At 40.0% G+C, this 24,095-nt stretch overlaps 1 protein-coding gene across 23 annotated transcripts in view; it reads left to right on the plus strand.

The window, feature by feature from the left end:
* sxc (O-linked N-acetylglucosamine (GlcNAc) transferase sxc) overlaps window positions 1-24,095 on the plus strand; it is a 251,110-nt gene that overhangs the window by 125,483 nt on the left and 101,532 nt on the right. For 16 of the 23 annotated variants that reach the window (XM_086837110.1, XM_086837107.1, XM_086837104.1 and 13 more), the window contains one exon: window positions 21,540-21,608. The exons of the other annotated variants lie outside the window; for them this stretch is intronic. Coding sequence is in view for 8 of the 16 variants with exons in the window: in XM_086837107.1 (XP_086693233.1) it covers window positions 21,540-21,608 (69 nt within the window). In the remaining 8 variants the exon portion in view is untranslated. The remainder of the gene's footprint in view (window positions 1-21,539; window positions 21,609-24,095) is intronic. 23 annotated transcript variants of the gene reach the window in all.

The following is a 24,095-nucleotide window of genomic DNA, read 5'->3' on the forward strand; positions in this document are numbered from 1 at the left end:
AACACAAAGTAACATTCCTTGGACACAAGTGTACTGACAAAGGTATTTTACCAGACAACAAATATGATGTCATAGAAAAATACCCAGTCCCAACGGACGCAGACAGTTCTAGATTTATAACAAATTTTTCCGATTTTTCACGACATATAACGCGATTATGGAAAAAGAACGTGATATTCAAATGGACAGATCAATGTCAAAAAGCCTTCGAGTACTTAAAAACACAACTGATGAAACCAACATTACTACAGGACCTCGATAGTAATAAAGAATTTTGAATAACAACGGTTGCAAGTAAACAAGCATGCGGAGCAGTCCTAACGCAGGAACATAATGGAACGCATCTACTAGTAGCATACGCATCACTTTCATTCACAAAGGGAGAAAGTAATAAAAACACGACAGAACAGGATCTAGCAGCTATACATTAAACACTTTAGACCATATATCTACGGAAAACACCTTACAGTAAAAACACACCACAGACTACTAACATATCTATTTTCTATGACTAACATAAGTTCAAAGTTAACCAGAATGAGACTTGACTTAGAGGAATATGATTTTACCGTGGAATATCGAATAACAATACAAGACTTACAAAATATCCAAAAGGATTATAAGATTCTGAAAGTCACTACCAGAAATCAAAGTAGAAAAAAATCCTGCGTAGGAAGAAAACAAATAGAGTTGCCGAAGCAATCTATAGAGAACGCTTCAAGGCCCAACGTATATGAAGTCATTAAAAATGATGAAGTACTCAAAGTAGTGACCTTGCATGCAAATAATAATTTGTCGTTATTTAAACACGGCAAGAAAATTAAATCAAGATATGATATTAAAGACTTGTATACTAATGGAACCATTGATTAAGGTCAATTCTTTCAACTGCTTGAAAAGCAGACCGGTATTAACAAAATCAGCCAACTCAAAGTGGCACCGTGGGAAAATATCTTTGAACATGTTTCAATTGATAATCAAAAAAAAAAATGGGCAATAGAATATTAAAATCATTGAGAGTAGCGCTACTCAACCCGGTGTTCCTAATAAAAAAGACAAAAGAAAAAGAAGCTATATTGTCTACATTCCATGATGATCCAACACAAAGAGGTCATACTGACAATACAAAAACCTTGGCAAAGGTCCAGCGACACTATTACTGGAAAAATATGTCTAAAGACATAAAAGAGTACATAAGAAATTGTCCTAAATGCCAAAAGTCTAAAACGACTAAACATACTCAGACTACATTAACCATAATCGAAACTCCACAAAGAGCTTGCGTTAGGGTAATTGTGGATACAATTGGCTCACTACCAAAATCGATTTGAAATATTTACTATAGTAGCCATACCATTACCAAATAAAAATGCCAAAACTGTAGATAAAGCTATTTTTGAAGAATTTGTTATGAATTACGGTCCATTTAGGACTTTCATTACGGACATGGTAACAGAATATAAAAACTCAATTATTACAGACTTGTGCAAATTTTAAATATTGACAATTTAACATCTACTGCACACCACCACCAAACAGTTGCAGCAGTCCAAAGAAGCCATAGAACTTTTAATGAATTCATTCGATCCTATATTTCAGTACATAAAACTGATGCATGATTATTGTCCATATGTGCTAGTTTTCGGTAAGACATCAAACTTACCAACTCAATTTAATATGGAAGATAGAATAGAACCACTATGTAATATAGATGACTATGCTAAGGAATCGAAATTTAGATTAGAAATAGCTTATAAAAGAGATAAACTAAAGAAGGAAGAAAATAAGACTAAAAATAAGGAATTACATGATAGGAAATCTAGAGATATTCATCTCAACATAGGAGACATAGTTTTGCTTAAGAACAAAACTGGACATAAGTTAGATTTCAAATATACAGGGCCCTACACTATAGAACTCATCGGAGAAAAAAATAACATCATAATGTCTGACAATAGAAATAAGAAACAAACAGTTCATAAAGATAGGTTAAAAAATTTTCGTTCATAATTTTATTTCATAGTTTCCAAGTAAATAAATAGTAATGGTCTGATCAACCACATAGGTTATAATAACATATACCAGTATAAAATATTTAATGAATACCAATTTTTCCTGATTAAAAATATATATATATATATATATATATAACAAATAAATAATAAATAAAAAACACGTTTTTCAATTTTCCAATTTTCTTTATATATTTTTATATTTTACACTAACTCTAAACTTTTTACAATTCTAAAATTTGTCTATATATTATACACAAACTGTAAATAAGAATATAAAATAACTTCATTTCATTACGTTATTTTTCAAAAGGAGGGAGATTTAGTATGTACATGTATAACTAATGCCCACTGTACCAAGAGGACTTAAGAGACACACACTGTAAATGTGCCTGCCATGACGACAAAAATGCAGAAGTCAGCATTCTCACGATTCGACTTATTCATGTACATCCAACTCTCTTGATCTACCCACTGTCAGCAGCAAGGAGCATACATACACAAATATATAAAATATATACAAAAGGCAGCCGCTCCGCTGCCGACGTTCTTGGCAGCGGAGTTGCGCGCTTCTAGATATAAAATATCATTGTTGCCATCATTATTAAAACATGCACACCCATTGTCTTCAAATTATAAAAATGGAAAATTAAATAAACTACAGCACTTCTTATCTTATCTCCCACGCTCTCCCGTTCTCGTTCTTGCTGTGACTTCACTTCTTATCTTTATAGTTCTGTTTTTTTTTCTAGTACAAGTACGGTGGAAAGTCTTAATAATGTCCGCAAATATGATTTGTTTCGCCAAAACCTGCAAAAAAGGCGATTTCTGCAGGTGACCTTTCAATCGGCTGGTGGCTGTGCGACAATATCATGCACGCCTAGTGTATTGGTGTTGCAGCTTGGACGGTGGACGATGTAAAAAAAAAACATCGGCCTGCGTTACTGCGTTACTACGAACTCTTTAACACTATTTGCTCTACCAACATCTGGCCAGAGTACGTTGTTGTTAAGGAGTTCGAAGCGAAGAAAAAGAAAAAGCGGCCTGTAGGAATATCTCTTCCCAGGCCTGATCATACGACTGCGCCTTCAACGTCTTCCAATCCTGACCCTGCTGTGTTCACAGTATATGGACTAGATCGATACATCAGGCTTGTGTGTGAAGTCCTTATAGCGGTTGACTTTTAACTCACGCAAGAATTATTAACTTTCGAGGAATGGAACGATGTTGAATTCCTCTGTGTATAGCTATCTTTCTTGCACAAAATTTATTAACAAAAACCGATTGGCTATTACTAACACATATGACTTGATTTTTAATTATATAAATAAAAATTGTCAGGCAGTCATATCCGCACTAACAATTTTCCACGTCTCTGGCATTGGGTATATCGACCAGATGCAAATACAAAAAACAATTTAAATATTGCACACATATGTGTAAAAAAAGGAGATACATAAGCCGAGCTAACGACCTCGACAAAATTTAAAAAATTTTATATTGTGTTTTATTGTTTGGAATGGGAGCAACTTAGACCACAGATTAGAGAGATTAAGGACATTTTTGATACTTCTTACAAATATGTAAGCTAAAATATAAATATTCAGAAGGAAACACTAAATAAACATGCCGAAATTCTCGTTGACTCTTTCAACAAGGCAAGAAATTTAATGCACGAAATAGGAAAACGACAAACGAGGCGAACTGGTCAAAAATATCTAGATATCAAGTTACGTCTTAATTTAATAAATGTCAAGGAAAGGTATCATTTAAATATTTCGATACCAACAATCAACAGCCAAGAAAAGAAGAAAATTCAACGGTAGATTATCGGGTGAAGAAACTTGTAATGAAAAAGATCTACAGGATCTAACAATTCCTGCGGTAATAAAATTACCGGAACAGGAGGAATCTGATTTGGAGCCTACCACAGAGTATAGAAAAAAAAATCGAATGTACAGAGTACAGAATGAAACCACAATAGACGCAATAATAAGGAAATTGCAAGAAACAATAGTCGGCGAAAGCTAATTTGTCGATGACTAAACAAAAAGATAAAACTGCTGAACCAGTGAAATCGACAATTTGCGAAAACTTGTGGAAGGTTCATACATTGCTGAAGGGCTTACGGCCGAACATGCTACAGAATTCGGCACTTAAGAAGCTATAAATTCGATGACTAAAATCTGTGAACATAGAAAATTAATAACGATCCTGGAAGCAGGAAACCAAATCCATGAATGAGGTCATAACAAAGTACTTAGAATGTACTACAGAAATGACTGGCAATGCAAACGCAGTGCTATATACCCAAAAAAGGCGAAGCCATCGTGGTAGTTACAACAATATAGGTAACTATCGACGAAGAGGCCATGGCCGTGGTTATTATAATGGTAATAACAACTATAATAACAATAACAATGGCCGAAATAACGGACACAATAATAATAATAACAGTGGAAACATAGGAAACAATGGAGGAGGTTACAGAGGGAATGACAATAACCGTAATAATGTAAGAATGGCTCAAAACGCCCAGGGAAACTCCCAACACCCTTTGGATGTTCAGTAGTAGAGAACATTAGGATTCACGCCATCAATCTCAGTTTAAACACATTCGTAGTATTTATTAACGTAGAAATAGGAAAAGAATTAATATTATAAATAGACACTGGTCCAGAAATATCATTGCTAAAAGAAAGTTCCGATGTTTTCAAATACTACAAACAGTGAAAATAATTAATATACAGGGAATAAGTCAAGAAGTCACAAGGACTGGCTTCTATAGAAATTCAAACTTCAAAATATATAATTCCACACGACTTCCATATTTTTAACTCAAAATTTGCTATCCCTTGTGATGGAATAGATTTCATAAAAAAATACAACTGTTAATTAGATTTCAAGTCATACAAAGATTGGCTTATAGTTTAGGTTAGGTTGAACCGGACGGCCCTCCTGAGGGTGCCAATCATAGGCCAGTATGTGCCTTATTATACGGATGTTGTTTTCACATGGTCCTAGAGAATCTTACGCTATGTTGAAATCCTTTAGGGTCGCGGTAGTTTTCCCGAAGGCAAGTAGTTCACCTGGCGACCTCTTGGAGGCATCTACTAGTGATGTCAGTACTGGGGCACGGAAGTGCTTTACTCTTGCCTGCGTTAGGGCACTTACTGATGAGATGCTCCAAGGTTTCGGTCGCCTCAGGTTCATCGCCTTTCCTGCAGTTGTTGGTGATGCCCAGCTTGACTGTAAGCGCGGCAGCTTGGCAGTGACCCGTAAGCATTCCCACTAGTAGTCTGCAGTCTTTTCGGGATAGATGCAGTACGTAGTGGCTGAGTTTGTCATTGCGCTCTTTGCACATGCCTTTAGTTGTTTTGCAAGTCGCAGAGTTTCCTTTCCACCTGCTTTTTGTTCGTACGTCCGCCCGTCTATCTAATTCGCTTTGGAGCGTTCTTAGAGAGACTGAGACGTTTTATGTTTTATCAATACTCAGTCCGACTCCTTCCTTTCCATCTATGCCCCGGTGGCTGGGAACCCAGTAGATCCGCACTAGTGCGTCCCTGCTTGCCAGTACATTTTTGGAACTGACCGCTGACGATTGCATGGATCTAATTACCGCTTGACTGTCTACGAACAGGTTTACCGCCTCACATGGACGGGCTATTTACTGCGCCTTCCGACTTCCGCCTGGAATATGCTGCATTGGCTTGGTAGTTTTCAACGACAGCCTCGTTCAAGGGTCTGTACAGTATTTGCCCGCTCCAACCCCTCCTTCCGTCTTGGAGCCGTCAGTGAATATGTTGAGGTATAGAGCATGGTCCTGAACCGTTTTCTAATCTTCAGGTCCCATGAATGTTGATGTTTTAACTTCATAGCATCATAGGTCTCAGGATCAGGTCTGAGCATTTTCTTGGATGAATATAGCGCAATGATGGCGTTTTTCACCCTCTCTAGTACATTGGGTTTATATGCCAGCTTGTTGTCCAGTAGAGTGCCAAGGTATTTGACTTGTGTTTTCGGTGTCAGCCTGGATGAGTTTGGTTGAGTTGGCCATCCGATGGCTTCCCATTATTGGCTGCATCGGTTGTGCCCTCCGCAGGTTGCAAATCTGGCAGTCAGCCACCACCTTCCGTAGCAGCCTCCGTAAAATCGTTATCCAAAACTTCTTCCGTATCTTGCCTATGGACGCATCGTGGTTCTGGTGCCCCATTTTCTCGTGGTAGTGCTGCACTACCATCACTGTCAGCGTGTGGCTGTGGGACAGTATAATAGGACGCCGGGCGCTGTTTGGCACACAAGTAGCGGCGTCGATCCTTCCCCTTACACGCATGACTCCCTCGTCGTCAAAATACGGGGACAGCCCTCGCAGTTGGCTGCCTTCTTTTGGGATCTTTCCATTCTTGTCCCTCTTTTCTACGGAGAACGCTTCACTTTGCGCCTGCCGGATCAATATGTGCTCCACCTTGGCGCATTAGTTTGCCGTGAGCCAATGTTTCTCACTGTCGCTATACTGGCCGCGGCATCGTCGGACGCATCTAAGGACCCAAGCCGTAGTACTTACCAGCCGGTTGAAGTTTAAAAACCTCTCGAAAGATATAACAAATCCATCGTGACTGAGGTCCACATGGAGTTGCGGACTGGTTGCGTCGTCTGCTACGTTTTCGTCAGTTGGTACCCATCTCCATTGGGATACTTCCGTCGACTCCAGTATTTCTGCCACCCGGTTTCCAACAAACTGTTTATCCCGCCGTTGGGGGCTGCTTATCCAGTGAAGTACTGTTTTGGAATCCGTCCAGAGTACGTAACTGCCTATCTCTTCCCTATGTTCCTGTTTCACGGCCGCCTATCGTTCCAATCTCGGGACTGACATTGTCATCATCGGAGAACATTTCAATTTGGAACATAAGAAATGAGCTCGCTCGTCGTGGTTTGCGTAGGTGGCCCGCCAATACGCCGTCGTAGTAAGCGCCGACTGGCTGGAGTCCACGAAAACGTTCAGCTGAACTGCTCATAATCGTCCAGTACCAAAATAGTAGGAACTCCCTCACGTAGCTCATCTCTTGCCGCCAGCTCGCGAATGCCGTGGTTAGCTCGCCTAGCAACGGCACATCCCATGTGACTCCTTTCCGTCAAATCTCTCGAATAAGCAGCTTGGCGTTTACCATGTAGCAGCGTAAGAACCCAATCAGATCAAACGTTGACATCGCTAAGCTGAGGAACTGCCTCTTGGTAGGGACGCGTTCCCCGGTCATCACGCTGCTGGGAACCCGATGATACTTGACGCTGAATCTGAAGTCATCTGTTGCCGGATGCCAATACATGCCCAATACGTTCTGCTCGGATTCAGTCCACTCGACTTTCTCGTTGGTGTCTAACTGATATAAAGCTCTGACCAATCTCGTCGAGATGGAAGAAAACCGACACAGATCAAACCCGTTTGAGGCGGCGATAGCATTATCCTCGTCTGCGAAGCTGTCTACGTAATCGTCCACTTAGTGGTACTCATTAATGGCTAGGAACACCCGTGGATCAGTGTTCACGTGCCTTGAAGCATTTACGTGCTGCGCTGAGCATGGCGAACAAGCTGCTCCAAACGTCATCACTGTCATCTTGTAGATCTCCGGGTCGTTTCGGTCATCTCCATGCCTCCATAAGAATCTCTGGGCGCATCTATCTTGTGGCTGCATCAATACCTGGTGGAACATCTCCATGATGTCCGCACAGGAAGGGGAAGATGTAGTATGCACATGTAGTGAGAGCACACTGTAACAAGAACTTGGTGTAAACATAGCAGCGACATACCAGCGCTGAACCACTAAGCAAGAAGTACATATAGAAGTCAAACAGTACAAAAAAGTACTATCACAAAAACGGCTGAGCCTGGAACCCCAGAGCACCCGAACGATATGTCTAGAACCCCAGAGTGCGTTCGGCTTTTTCGATTTCTAACTAATTTGTCCGCCAATGCAAGCGCTAGCCGCTAAGTATTGCTGTGGCCGTCCAAAATCTTTGAAAAAGACTGCATGCAGAAATTTGAACACGCATTCAAACGTGCGAGCGCTTGTACACATATACACAGAAACGAAAGCACAGCGCAAAGAAACGCACACCTGCTCATCGTTCCACTGTCGATCTGCCACTGAAAAGTGAAGTCTGTTGTGCTCGGTTTCGAACGAATGCTTCGAACTCGAAAAAGCCAAACGCACTCTGGGGTTCTAGACATATCGTTCGGGTGCTCTGCCGTTCCAGGCTCTGCCGTTTTTGTGATAGTACTTTTTGTACTATTTGACTTCTCTATGTATTTCTTGCTTAGTGGCTGAACATAAACAAACCCAAGTCAAGTGAGCGCGAAATATGACCGCCACTTATAAACAATGCTAAGTCAGCGTTTCCACGCTGACTGCTTATAGCTCGTACACATGTGCATGCATGGGGTTCTCTCTCATATAAACATATAAAGTACAGCTGCTCCGCTTTCGGCATTACCGGCAGCGCAGGCACGCGGCCTTACCACTAAGATACGTAGGCCAAGAACTGTAATGAAAACTTTGAATAAAACGGAACTTAAACGGCACAGACGTGTCCTTGTCTTATTTCGGTATAAAGAAATTGCTCATCTGCATGATTAAATATTATAGTATGCAGAAGGCATGCATATGTTATGTATTACTTTACCACTTAAGCTGCTAAAATGCATGCTCAGCATTCTCCTACATTTAATTCAAAGTTTTCTGTTTTTCCATCATATGCTAATTTCCTATAAGCCTTGTCTTTTTCTAACATAATTCTAGCCCTTTTTTGTATGCTATTTCTAGTCTAAACTTTTTTTAAAATAATCATCTAAATTATAAATAGGTTCTTTTTAATTCGTTTTGTTTAAATCAATGAACAGTTTTGGTAGTCTGCCAAATACTAGATCGTATGGACAATATTCATGCTTTGCTGATGGTGTCGTGGTGAAACCATAAGTAATATATTGAATCCAGACATCCCAATACGAATGTATTCATTATATATTGCCATTTTCCGATTTAGGTAGCGGACCAAATTTATCCACTATGACTATATCGAAAGCATTTACAGGTGTTTCTGTAAGAGTCAAAGGAGTTTTCGTATGCGTCATTGTTTTAGACATAAGGGATTTTTTTTATTTTCGTTAGCGTTTCCGGTATGCAGTTTAACCTCCTTGAATTGGGTCATCATGGCCGTAGACAGTATTTGATGTATCTCTTTTTCATTTTTTATTTGGGTCATATTTTTTATTGCCCATATTTTCAAAACAATCTATTGAAACTGATTCAAAGGTCTTTTCGCTTGCATTTTAAACCTTTGGGAGTATACATCTAATTCAAAGGTTCCATTAGTATATAAATCGCCAACTTCATTCTGTTATGCGCAAGGTCACTACTTTTCGTACTTCATCATTTATAAGGACTTCATGTACGTTTGTCTTAGATACATTACTATGACTTTGCCTTGGCAGAAGTTCATCATTTTTTACTGTACAGTTTTTATTTTGTCTACTTTGTCGCCTGGTAGTCACTTTCAGGTCTTTATATTACATATCTTTGAGTTCTTTTTTTTCTTCTTTTTTTATCATTTTCCTTTAGGTATTCTACTGTGAAGTCGTATTCTTCAGGCTCTAGCCGCATGCGAGTTCATTTCGAACTGGGATTAGGATATGTCCATGGTTTGTGATCCGTTTTAATATTGAAGTGTTTGCCATAAAGAATTTGGTCTAAAGTGGGTAATTGCCCATTGAATTGCCGCTAACTCTTGTTCTGTTGTGCTCCTATTGCTTTCCCTTTTTGTAAATGAACGAAATGCATAGGCTATTGAAAGCTGAATGCCATCCCGGTTCTGGGTTAGAACAGCTCTGCAAGCTTGTTTACTAGCATCTGTTATAATGCAAAACTCTTTGCGGAAGCCAGGATATTGTAGTAATGTGGGATGCATAAGCTTCTCTTTAATTAGAATGCGTTTTAGAATTCACTTAACCATTCAAAAGGAATATTCTTTTTACATAATCTAGGTTATATTTTATACATTACAAATAATAGTTAGGTTTTTAGTAATCTGTTTTTCAGAACATCCTATAACTATTAAATCATTCATATAAAGGAATGCCCGCGAATGCTAGTCATCATTCTCTGAAATGAATTTGGTGCTAATTTAAGACCAAATGGTAACCGCGAAAAGCGATATATGTTGCTATTTGAAAAATATGTTATATTTCCTGACTAATCTTCAAGTTCAATTTGGTGGAAACCTGACATTAGGGCCAGGCATGAAACATATTTTGCTCTGCCCAGTTGGTCAAGGATCTCACCAATTATGGGGAGCGGGAATTTATTGGAAGTAGTTTTTTGTTTAATTGACGATAGCCAATTACTTATCGCCATTTTTTTTCTTCCGACTTTTGTAATGATTTCTTGGGAACTAACAAGTGTGGGCTGTTGTACTCGGATACAGACGGTTCTACGATTTTAGATACAACGTCTACGGATTTTCGTTTTACTGCATTTCATAGTTGCCTCCTGCTTGCAGCAATTGTCTGCTCATTACTTATTAAATTTCTTGCATGACCTTTTAACTTAATTTTTATATGGTTAATGGCTATTTGCTCATGTGTGCGTTTTACGGTTTCTAGTATACTCAAAGAATCTAGAAAACTTTGTAGATTTTCGGGCCTACCATCAAACTCTGGACACAGAGATGGGGCTAGCTTAATAAATTCTACAACTGATTATGCCATTTCAGAGATTTTTATTATTTCAGGATTGATTTCGGTTTTATCGCTTTTTTCTAATCTTGGGATCAAACTCCGCCAATTGATTTAGACTTTTTGGCACGTTTATCGGAATATGTCGCCTTTTGGTGACAGTGATCAATTTTATTACCCTTGGACATTTATTTTTGTGTTCAGATGTGCATTTGTTTTTATGACTATTTACTAAGATTACTATATTATTGTATTCCCTTTCTAATGCAATATTTCTATATGGTTTTTTAGTGTTTCCGCTTTTATAACTGCATCTTTATGTATGCATTTGTAAAATTTATTTCATTTCATATTTTTTCTGTTTTCTTATATTCGTTGTTATACCTAAGTAACTTCTTCTGTTAATTTAACCCTGACATATGGTAGTTGTTAGGAGGCTGGCGAAGGTTTTGCAACCACGAGCTAAGTGCCCAATTATTAAATTTAAAATTTTATTTTATTTATATTTAAACTGGTATTATAAAACACTTATTTTACGAGAATGCGATAAATATAGTATGTAAGCGTCTTTGTTAAATTGAAGAGCGGCAATACCACAAGTGTAAGAATCCAAAAAGTTTAAAAGCTTAAAAAATAACAAGTTTAATAAAGATTTCAGACTATCTGTATGCTAACCAGAAGCTCGATTTATGTATAAAGCTGTCAACTTTCTGAAATACTTTGCCATCCGGAAATTCTGTGCCAGGGTACACGGCTTCTGGAAAGCACTCCTTCCAAGATTGTGAAGGAGTGATGAGAAGTACACAGGATAGTGACAATCAGAATCAAGATGTGGACGTCTCTTGCCGGTGAAACGCACTGCTGGCCTGTAGAGAGTGACGTCATGGATAACGAAATGGATCACGAGATTGGCGATCAGAGCGTCCAAGCCATGGGCTTTGAGAACGGCTCTGTTGGAAGCTCAGAGTGTAGCTTGACAGGAACATTCGCAGGCTTTTACGAAGGAAGCATATCTGCACAGGCTCTGGTAGGATCAGATCAATTCGTGCAGTGTCAAGGTACGAGCACGCCAATCACTTAAATGGGGCTAATCAGCTGTTCTCACATCGAGTGAACACTGAATTTGGAAATACCCACTGGACAACGGCGCCCTTCTCCTAGTCTTCATGTTTAAGTCCCAGGAAACAACTTACCGCAAGCCGCACAACCAAACGTCGCACCGGACTTCAGTCAAGGCCGTTCAGCAGAATTTGTCCGGCCAGCTGGTGGGTTGGACTGCAGGTCATATTTCAACCCCAATACAGCGAGTTTTTTCCAATCTCAGCACTGGACGGCCCACAGCTTCCGTATGCGGGAATCAACGCATTCTTGTTGACGTCAGCTCAAATAGCAACGCGACAATTCATATCGCGACAACTTCCAATTTTCTCCGGTAAGCCCGAAAAGTGGCTCTTAATTATATGCAACTATGAGCTGTCGACGGAAAGATGCAAATTTAGCAACGAGGAAGTCTCATCAGACTTCAGAAGTGCCTTCGAGGATCAGCTCTAGGTGCTGTACAAGGCAAGCTCATGGTTCCAGCTATGGTACCGTATATGATCGGTACGTTGAGAAAGCTGTATGGACGCTCTGAAATAGTGAACGCTAGCCTGCAACGCAAACTGAAGGATGAGCCAGCAATCAAACCGAATAATCTGGAATCGCAAATACGTTTAGCACTTGCGGTGCAGAATTATTGCGCCACTATGATGTCAGTGGGGCTACAGGAATATCTTACCGATTCCGCTCTTCTGAGTGAGCTGGTAGCTAAGCTGTAGAGCGATCTGAAGCTAGATAGGGGCAAACATCGTTTGGCAGCAGGTGGAGGAAATTTGTCAACATTTGATAATTGGCTATTTGGCATAGCAATGTGCCCTACGATCGTTTCGCCCTGCGAATATCAACCAACGGAGAAAGATAAAGGCCACATGCACGTGAAAGAACTTTTATTAGTTCACAATTCGGTGGAAGGTGATGACAAGGATAAGAAATCACAGGAGGCTAGAGAATCATCGTTCCCAGGATGTGACGGTGACCACAAACTCAAGAAGTGTAAAAGATTCCTGGACATGTTACCCAAGTCTAGACTGGATCCATCTAATGCTTTGCAATGTAGATGGATGAGAGTTGCAGCACCATAAGTTCCTGCACTTCAAACGCATTGCGGTCGAGGATGAGATCGAACCAGAGAAGAAAGTAAGCGATAAAGTAACCAATGAATCTTCTGTTTTCTTTCGTCACATATTGACAAAGCAGGCGTTGTTTCGATATATTTTAGTAACCATGCACAATAAGACAAGATCCGTAGATGTTCTCGAAGTTATCGACGAGGATCTTTCTGTATGCTAATGGAGCGCACGCTAGCTAATGAACTGGGCTTAGATGGACCGAAAGAGCAACTTTTTTTAAAGTGGACGAGTGATATGTCACAGACTGAAGCTAAATCTAAGCTTGTCTGTACTAGCATTTTAAATCTGCCTGTCGTTCAGATTTAAAATACATGCTGAATGGAGTACGCACTGTGAGCAAACTGGAAGTGCCAAAGCAAAGTATCGATGATCGGATTCTTAATGATGACTGACACTTAAGGGCAGTTCCTGTCTCATCGTACTCAAATGCTAGAGCTGAAGTGATTATTGGACTAGACCACTGGAGGTACGTGAAGCTGATAATGACGATCTTATTGCTGACCGCCACCAATTGGGATGGTCTGTCTACGACCGGTATGGTGCGTCACTAAATGATATACTCTGGAAAGGACCGGATTTGTTGGTGTCGCTGCTGGGAGTGCTTCTTCGATTCAGAGAACGACTTGTGGCTGTAACAGGCGACATACGAGAAATATTTAATCAAATTGAAGTTTGCGCTTCCGATAAATTTTCGCAGAAGTTCTTATGGCGAAATGGAGAAATTGATGTAGTGGATGCCAGAATCAGACATGAATCAGACGTTCGTCATCAGGCCAGATTTGCTGCAGATTTCGGTTACACCCACCAAGCGTCGAGTATTAAGTATCGTAATGTCCATTTTGGATCCGGTGGGAATACTTGGATTCGTCAAGATTCGCGCCAAAATCATCCTACAAAATATATAAAGATCGGCAGTGAGCTGGGATGACGCAATTCAGGAATCGAACCTTAATGACTGTGGTGGCTTTGCAGGCCTTACTTCCCAGTTTTAGTGATCTACGCATTTCAATTTATATGTCCTGTTCAAGTTCTGTCAAAAGCGTGCAGTTGCATGTATTCTTTGACGCTAGCCTGCATGCTTATGCTGCTGAAACAAATTTGCGAATTGATCTTGGAGGCGAAATCCAATGCTCTCTGAAAGCATCAAAGAGCAGAGTGGCCCCATTGAAACCAATATCAGTACCTAGAATGGAATTAATGGCAGCCGTTTTGGGTTTGCGACTGGGCAAATTTTGGAGTTTGAGCTGTCATCCAAGATTGAAAAACGCATACTTTGGACTGATGCTCAAGATCTTCTGTTCTGGATAAGGTATAACGCCCGTAATTACCCTCAACTCGTGGCCTTACGTGTTGGAAAGATGTCGGAATAAAACGTTGCTGATGAAGGAACCAAATGGACGAAGAAATGTGAAATAAACAGCTCAATAAGATGGTATACTGGTCCAGAGTTTTTGCTGCAAAACGAGACGCAGTGGCCATCGCGACCTAGAGCTGCTACTAGAAACGACTGTGACTTATTGTACCATGAGGAGGAAAAGGAATCTATTATGCCGGATCCGTTTCGTTTCAACAGACTTGAATGCCTACGAGCTGTCCTTATTCTTCGTTGTGCCACTGAACTCCAAGCTATCGCCTCAGGGTACAAAATAAATTTGGACAAATTTAATGAATATGCCATCGATACTGCTAAGGAATTGATAAATGAGTATCCATGGTACTATTTACCAGCTAAAATCCATAAGGTGTTAGTTCATGGATCTTCTGTGATTAAGTATGCACTCGTGTCAATCGGAGAGCTTTCGGAGAAAGCTGCGGATTGCAACAAACACAGACATATTGAACACACTCATACGGTCGGACCCATTTATAACTGGGCAAAGAAAAGATGGAAAGAAGGATAAATCAACGTTACTTGAACCTGTGTTCAACTTACTTGAAGAAACAAAACAAAAAAGTTGGTTTTTCCTCTGGCAGGATATGTAAAACTACACCGAACTTATAACCTGGGAGTTAAGATATCATAAATCTAAAAATAAATAAAATTTTGTATTTATAAACGATCGATTCTATATCAGCTATATCATATAGACGTACGATATGGCTCATTTTTTATAACATATATTTATAATATTTTTTTGTTTAATTTTGGGGAAAATTTTGTAACAATAGCCGCGGCTCCATACAAGCTGAACCACTGTGCAATGGCAATATTCTTGTTGATGCTTCGTCTGGAATGATATCGTTCTCGAAATTTTTGGATTTTGCGATGACAATCAATAAATCGCAAAGCCAATCGTTACAAGTTTGTGTTTTGTTCAATGTCAGTTGTACGTCGCATGTTTGAAACCATCTTCGCTGTATATTTTTGCGTCAAAAATAAAATCAAACAAGAAAGAAATCCAACTTCGGCACGCTGAATTTGTATATACCATTGCAGTTAGAACTTCGATCACTAGGAATTAACACAATATAAATTTATGTTAAAAAACAATAAAGTAATGCCTGCTTACATTTCATTTACCGACACATATATTTAAAGTTTTGCATTTTCCTCTATATCTAACGATCGTCTGTGTGACAACTATATGATATTGTCGTCCGAATTTCATAAAATTTAAATCGAAATTCCCATATAATAAAATATTATATTTGATGAAAATCGGTTAAAAAAATTAAAATTTATAATTTGTAATCGTATTATTTTCTCGATCGTTCCTATGTATGGCAAATATGTAAATGATATAATAGTCCGACTTTTATAAAATTTTGAACGAAATTGTAGAATAAGATAAAATGGCTCAATGTCAAATTTGATGAAAATCTACTGAAAACTGAAACTGCTGTGGCCTACCGCTCGATTAAATATATACAGATTTTAATATTATACAAAGGACTTAAAGGCTAGATTTTGTGGGTGAGGTTGGCTTTATGGAGGAAGGAGAGGATTTTCATTGAATTTTCTGTTGTTGGGTTAGCGAGGAGTTGGGTTGTGTTTTCGTGGGAGAAGGATGAGGTTCTGTGTTGGGAAAGTGCAGTGCAGTCGATTAATATGTGTTTTATATCTATTGTCGCATTGTTGCATAAAGGGCAAGTGTTTTGCACCGTTCTATTCATATAGTGGGCGTTTGTGATTTGTGTGTGTCCTAGACGTAGTCTATTGATTATTATTTGTTGTTGTCTGTTAAGGTTTGTGGTTTTGAGGGAGTAGTTTGAAGGGGTGTTGAGTGCAATATGTTTGTGCCATTGGTTGCATTGGTTTTGCAGATCTTTTTGTATGTGATTGTAGTATTTTTTGAGGTGTTGCGTGATATCTTTGGAGTTGAGGTTTTTGGTAAGAATGAGTGGATAATTGTAAGCTTCGTTGGCTGTTCTGTCCGCTCTCTCGTTCCCTTTTATACCTGTGTGGCTTGGGATCCAGATAAGTATAATTTTAGGGAAGAGTTTGGTGATTATGTTTCGGATTGTGGTGGGGTAGTAGGAGTGGTTGTTGGAGTTGGTTATGGCTCTTAAGGCGGATAGGGAATCAGAGCATATAGCGAATTTCCCAGAGTTTTTGCTGCAGATTTGGACCGCTTCGAGTATGGCTATAGCTTCGCTTGTGAGGACAGAGGAGTATTGGGGTAGGAGTCCGATTTTAATGGTGTTGTGGTCATTTGTTATGCTAAAGCTAACAATGTCGTTAGTCTTTGAGCTGTCAGTGTAGAGAAATTGATGGTTGGGGAGGGAGTTTTTTATAGAGTGGAAAAGTTGGTGGAAGGTTATAGGGGGTGTGGTGTTTTTTTTTGTAGTGGGATAGGGATGTGTTTGTGGCTTTTATGATTATTTCTGGGTTGTACTTTTTGGATGGGTAGTTTTTAGCAGGGGAGAGATGGAGGGATAGGGTTTTGCAGGAGTCAATTATTGTATCAATTGTGCTGGGGTACCTGTATTTTTTTTTGTTGGTTTGAGGAATTTGCCAATTGGGGAGTCATTCGAGTGGATCAGTTTAGTTGCTAGTTTGCCAGTGTGGTATTTTTGTCTGATTAGAATAGGGCTTATTTTTGATTCAGTGAGCAGATTATTTGTTGGTGTTGTTCTGAAGCCACCAAGCGCTGCGTTTTGTGAGGATTTGAGTCGGTTAAGGATGGAGGTTGGAGCTTTCCCGTAGATGGGTAGGCAGTAGTCTATTTTGGAGATGAGGAGGGAGTTTGTGATTTGGATGAGGGAGGCGGTGTTGCAATTGTATTTTCTTGAGGAGAGGTGTTTAATGATGTTAAGGAGACGGGAGAGGTATGTTTTTAGGTTGATTATGTGAGAATGCCACTTGTACCGGTTGTTGATTGTCAAGCCAAGGATTTTTGTAGAGTCATTGGTAGGAATGTTGATTAAGCCAGTGACTATTTTTGCTGTGCAGTTTCTTTTACGGGATATGTGTAGGACTTGACATTTCTCAAGAGAGAGGGATGATCCAGAGGAGGAACACCATTCGCAGATTTGCTGGAATAGGGTTGTAAGATTGTTTTGGGGGTTTCTGTTCCGGTTGTGTTGGATGATAAGATGAAAGTCGTCGGCGTAGGCAGTGAACTTGACTTGTTGTGAAAGGGAGATAATATTGGTAAGGGAATTGTAGGAAATTAGGAATAGGATGACTGAGATAGGGGAACCTTGAGGGATGCCGTTATCGAGAGGGAAGCTATGGGAGAGGGATGTGCCGTTTTTTATTATCATTTTCCGGTTAGACATGAAGTTGTGAACGTATTTTATTATGCGGGGGCCTAATATCCATTCCTCCAACTGACGGATGAGGGTGTAGATGCCAATTTTATCGAAAGCTTTAGCGAAGTCGAGAGAAAGTATAGTAATGTGTTTTTTTAGAGACAAGGATCTGGTTGCAAGATGATCTACTTAAAGTAGACTATCTAGAACAGATTTGCCCCTCTTGAAGCTGAATTGGTTGTTATGTATGAGTTTGTTTGCTAAAACAAACCATCATAACCTTTTCGCTAGGATTTTGTCGAGAACTTTGGCCATGCAAGGGTTGAGTGAGATGGGGCGGTAGGAGTTGTGGTTGGTTTGGGGCTTATTGGGCTTGAGGATTGGCAGTACGAGGCTGATTTTATAGGATTGGGGGATGTGAGAGTCTAGGATGTAGTTGAAGTGGTGGAGGATTCGAAGCTTATAGGAGATGGGTGCATTTTTAATCATAGGATAAGAGATGCGGTCTAGGCCAGGTGTGTGTCCTTTTAGAGAGATTATGGCTGCGTTAAGTTCAATAAGTGTAATGTTTTTTTCAATTTCAAGGGCTGTTGGGGATAAGGGGTAGGGACAGGGTGGTCTAAGGACAATTTTGTTGGTGCGGAATTCGGTAGGTAAGTTGGAGTCTTTTGCCTCTTTTGACCATAGGTCTCCGAGTGTGTTGCCTATTTCGGTTGGATCTACAGTAGTTTTTTGGGAGGTAGGGTTGTGGATGCTATGTATGTGTTTCGAAGGGTACATTCCACAAAGACGTTTGATGTTTGCCCACATTTTAATTGGGTCGGAATATGGGATTGATTTCAGAGGTGAATTTTGAGATAGAGAATTTTTTGGCTTCCCTAATGGATTTTCTGAAAATGGCATTAGCTTTTTTATATTCAATTATGTTTTCAATGCTGATGTTGTTTTTTAAAGTTCGCCATTTGGGGTTTCTATTTTTTTCAGGAGTGCAAGGTTTTTGTCTCACCAGGGAACAATGTGGGGGAGGGAGAAGGTGGTGTTCTAAGGTGTGGATAGGTGGGCAGATTAGATTAGGATTTTTTTAAAGTGTAGCTGCTTCTTTGTTTGAGTTGCTACTGGGTTGGGTATGAGTGGAGTGTTTGGAAATATGCGATCTAAAAAGGTCTTAATAGGCATTTTTAAGATTGAAGTAGGGTTTGGATGTGAGCGTCGGGGATCAAAGTGAAGGGAATATTGAGATTAGAATAGGGAAGTGGTCACTTCCGTGTAGATCATTGAGGACTCTCCAGTAGATCTCTGGGGAGATATTGGCTGTGGCGAGAGAGAGGTCAATGTGCGTAAATGTGTTGTGTGTCGAATAGTAGGTTGGAGATTTGTCATTTAGTAATGTGTAGTCGGATCTGTCAAGGAATTTAGCTATTGTGTTGCCTCTGGAGTTGGATCTAGGGGAGCCCCAATATGGATGCCAGTTGTTAAAATCCCCTAGTACGATAGTAGAGGGGGATGTAGGGGTTACAACATTTTCTAAGTTTTTGATGTTGAATTAATTGTGACGCAAGTGGCTTCAAAGTCTGGGCTGAGGGTTTTATTGGAGTGTGAGATGGAGTTATGCACCAATAGTGCTGCTCCTCCGAAAGCGTTGGTGCTGTCACTGCAGTATAGGGAGAAGTTTATGGGGATTGGTAGGGAAGATGTATTGGTGAGGTGGGTTTCTTGGAGTTCTATGATTTGCAATTGTTTTGTATGCCCTGCCAAACAATTCAACATTAAAAACTTAGAAAATGTTCTCACCCCGACATCCCCTCTACTATCGTACTAGGAGACTTTAACAGCTGGCTCCCCTAGATCCAACTCCAGAGGCAACACAATTGCAAAATACATTGAGATATGAGATCTAGTTTTCTTTTAGAGTTAATCGAGACACAGGTGGCTTCAAAGTCTGGGCTGAGGGTTTTATGGGAGTGTGGGATGGAGTTATGCACCAAAAGTGCTGCTCCTCCGAAAACGTTGGTGCTGTCACTGCAGTATAGGGAGAAGTTTATGGGGATTGGTAGGGAAGACCATCTCTACGACTCTGACTTGTACCGTTGGTAGTTTTTTCAGTTCTCTTGCACTTGTACTTGCACTTGCACTTGCACTTGTAGTTGTTGGTAGTTTTTGTTGGTTTTTACTTTTATGTTTTCTGTTTGGAGTTTGGAGAAGTTGACGTTTGATCTTGACAGAAGAGGCAAAGCCACGTTCTGACATATATGTATACAGAGAGAGAGTATACAGAAGACTAACTGTAAAGTTTCATTCAGATACATTTAAAACTGAGAAACTAGTTATTGTAAAAACGGACAGACGGACGGACCACCAGATGGACAGACGGACATGGCTATATCGACTCGGCTGCTAATGCTGATCAAGAATATATATATTTTATATGGTCGGAGGTGCCTCCTTCAGTGCATTGCAAAATATCTGATTAAAATTATAATACCCTGCAATGGTATAAAAATTTTTAAAGTCCGTCAAGCCGTTTCGGAGAAGTATGGGAACTGACACTGTGACAAAAGAATATTATATTATATTATATACCCTTGCAGGGTATTTTACTTTCAGTCAGAAGTTTGCAACGCAGTGAAGGAGTCACCAATAATGTATATATATTCTTGATCAGCATTAACAGCCGAGTCAATCTAGCCATGTCCGACCATCCTTCTGTCCTTTTGTCCGTCTTTCCGTTTCTTCGCAAACTAGTCTTTTCTGTTTTGAAGCTATCTAATTGAAACTTTGCAGTTAGTTTTCTATATACTCTTTTATGTGTCGGAACGGCCCAGATCAAAAAACGATATCTTATAGCTGCCATAGGAACAATCTGAAAATGTTGACAAAAAAAAGTTCAATTTTCAAAATCAACAAACGATATTTTATAGCTGCCATAGGAACAATCTGAAAATGTTGACAAAAAAAAGTTCAATTTTCAAAATTTTTTCATCAAATTTAAGATATATTATATATATGTATATAAGTTAACAACCTAGTTTCTTAAATCGTTGACAAAGAAGATGCATGCTCAGTACATATGGCGCAACCGGGTGAAGAAACCAGAAGTTCAATTTACTACCAACTCAAACTTCCGGATTTGTATTCCCACGATCGCTACCCAAAAGATGCAAGCTCAGCGCACGTGGCTTACCATATCTAGGGCATCTGCCAATGTGGAAATCAATGCATTGACCAATGGTAATTGGAAGCGGCCAATAGTTACAAATCGTCATAACCGGCTAATGAGAACAAAGAACGTCAGCGGAAAAACAAAGAACATCAGCGGAAGTAATGACGGCGGCAGAGACGGTGACAGCGATGGAGCAGCAAGCAGCCTATATAAACGATTGTTAAGCTTAAGCAAATTTAGTTCTTAATCCAACTCAAAATAATAAAGATTATTTTTTAATAAAAAATAGCTAATAATCTTTAACTTATACATATATATATTGCGTTCCGCAAAAACTTCGGCTCGCCGAAGTTAGCTTTTTTTTCTTCTTTACTTTGAATGCGTACGAATGTGCTTTGCGCGACGTTGGAAATGCCCATATACAATCTAAGAACATAGAAAGGTTATTCACAGATTCAGTAATTCTAATCGGTTCTCGTCAATTTATTGCCTAACGAGCCTATTATTGCCTAATATAAAAAAATACAAATATTTTTTTGATTCGCTTCGTGAGAACGTTAATGTGTGATTGCTGCATTCTATTTTTTTTATTTTATATCAGCTTTAGTTAATGTACAAATCATTAGGGACCGAGCGCTCGACTTTAGCTTTTACTTCTTCGTTTTTAATTTTTCTTGGTTTATTAACCGATTTTCATATCTTAACTTTTCTTTGTGTAGGATTTATATTGCGTACGCAGCGATCTTGGAAATCTTCTTAAGGCCCTTGGACGTTTAGAAGAAGCTAAAGTATGTACATAAAAAAAAATAATTTATGTTTAAAATTGACTAAAATACATTTTTTTTTATTTTCTGTTAAAGGTTAATTTTTTCCTCTAATAGCATGGTATATTGGCAAAGTATTTTTTATGAAAATATAATTAAAATTTTGTATTTCATTAAATAATACCACTAAGCAAGAAATACATAGAGAAGTCAAACAGTACAAAAACTACTATCACAAAAACGGCAGAGCACCCGAACGATATGTCTAGAACCCCAGAGTGCGTTTGGCTTTTTCGAGTTCGAAGCATTCGTTCGAAACCGAGCACAACAGACTTCACTTTTCAGTGGCAGATCGACCGTGGAACGATGAGCAGGTGTGCGTTTCTTTGCGCTGTGCTTTCGTTTCTGTGTATATGTGTATATGTGTACAAGCGCTCGCACGTTTGCATGCGTGTTCAAATTTCTGCATGCAGTCTTTTTCAAAGATTTTGGACGGCCACAGCAATACTTAGCGGCTAGCGCTTGCATTGGCGGACAAATTATTTAAGTTAGAACTCGAAAAAGCCGAACGCACTCTGGGGTTCTAGACATATCGTTCGGGTGCTCTGGGGTTCCAGGTTAGCCATTTTTGTGATAGTACTTTTTTGTACTGTTTGACTTCTCTATGTATTTCTTGCTTAGTGATAATACTTTATTAATCAATATATCTGTTCTAGGCAATATATCTGAATTAACCTATTTTTTCTTCTCTTTAGTAATTATTAAAGATTTATAAATTTGCAAACAATATATATATTAATTTACATACTTTTTGCTTAAGGTAAGTAGGTAGGTTGCAGTGGTGAGGCCCATATCTGGGGCCTCCAATTAGAGCTAAGCTCCTTTTTGTTCCACTCCCTCTGTTTGTTGTTGTTATACACTATCAGTACCATCCAGAGTCAGCCAGGAAACCTAGGATTGCCGAAACTTTCAGCTTTCCTATGTTTCTCAGTGACTCCATCTGGTAGGCACCGAAGTGGCGAAATCTGATATAGTTTAGCGCTGGGCAGAAGCAGAGCAGATGTTCCGGTGTCTCTTGCTCTGTAGGTTGCTTACAGCTTCTACAGATTGCGTTGTATGGCAGTCCCAGCTTCATTGCGTGCGAACCGATCGCCCAATGTCCCGTGGTGAGTGCCGTGAACCTGCTGATATCCCGTTTGCTGTTGGATAGCAGTTCCCTGGTTCGTTTTTCGTCGTACCTCGGCCAGCATTCCCTTGACCTTCTGTGATCACTCTTGCCTTGCCATTCTTTATTAGCTATCTGCCTAAAGTGGTCATGGATCTTTGTCTGGATCGCGTTTAGGGAGATCGGTAATTCGAAGTCAGAACTTAGCCCTGCCGAGCCTGCACGGGCTAGTTCGTCTGCCTTCTCATTACCTGGGATCTCGTTGTGTCCCGGTACCCAAGTTACTTGTACCATATTTTTGTCGGCAAGTCTATTAAGGGCCTTCTTGCATTCTGCCACAATTCGTTAGTTCGTTTTCACGGCAGATAGGGATTTTATAGCCGCTTGGCTATCCGAGTAGATTCGAACTCTTTTGCCCCTGAGGTCCTGCCTTAAGGAAAGTTCGACTGCTTCCCTTATGGCTAGTAACTCAGCCTGAAAGACCGTCGCTGAGTTAGAGAGATTGAAAGCCTGTTCAATTCTCCAATTTTCAGCGAAGATCCCAGCCCCTACGCCGCAGCTCATTTTTGAGCCATCGGTGTAGAGGGACACCTCGTTCTCCACTACTACTCTGCCCCTACTCCAGTCTTCCGTTGATGGGTATGATGTCGAGAATGCATTCCCGAATTTCATTTCCGCGATCATGTAGTCGGTCTTAACGTCTGTATTAATGCTACTGTTTCCAAGGATCTTACCGTGCCCGGCGCCGTAGTCCCTCCAGCAATTGCTCGCCTTCAGTCTTACTGCGCTCTGTGCCGCAGTGTCCTTCACAAACAGCTCTATCGGCATTAAATCCAGGATGGCGTTGAGGGCAGCCGCAGGGCATGAGCGCATTGCACCCACTACCCCCGCACTCGCTGCCCGTTGCATCCGTGTCAGCTTCGTTCTGTTGTAAGCCCTAGTTAGTGCCGGCCACCATACTAGGGCTCCGTATGTAGGAATTGGTCGTACCACTGCAGTGTAGAGCCATAAAATTATCTTTGGGTGCAGTCCCCATTTGTTCCCAAACATTTTCCTGCAGGAGTAGAATGCGATGCTTGCTTTCCTTACTCTTTCTGCAATGTTATCTTTCCATAAGAGCTTTTTATCCAAAATAACTCCTAGATACTTCGCTCGCTTCGATAGTTTTAGCTCCATGCCGTTGATACTGGGCATGTTGAAGGGTGGTATCTTAGTTCTTCGCGTGAAGAGCATAAGTTCCGTTTTAGTGGGGTTGATACCTAGTCCGCAGGTTCTCGCCCATTTGTTTAATCGACCTAGCGCACCCGTCATTATTTCGCTAATAACGTCAGGGTATGGTCCTGAAA

Source organism: Drosophila serrata, unplaced genomic scaffold (genome assembly GCF_035046125.1).
Source record: "Drosophila serrata isolate PLE 108 unplaced genomic scaffold, ASM3504612v1 contig_296, whole genome shotgun sequence".
Lineage (NCBI taxonomy): Eukaryota > Metazoa > Arthropoda > Insecta > Diptera > Drosophilidae > Drosophila > Drosophila serrata.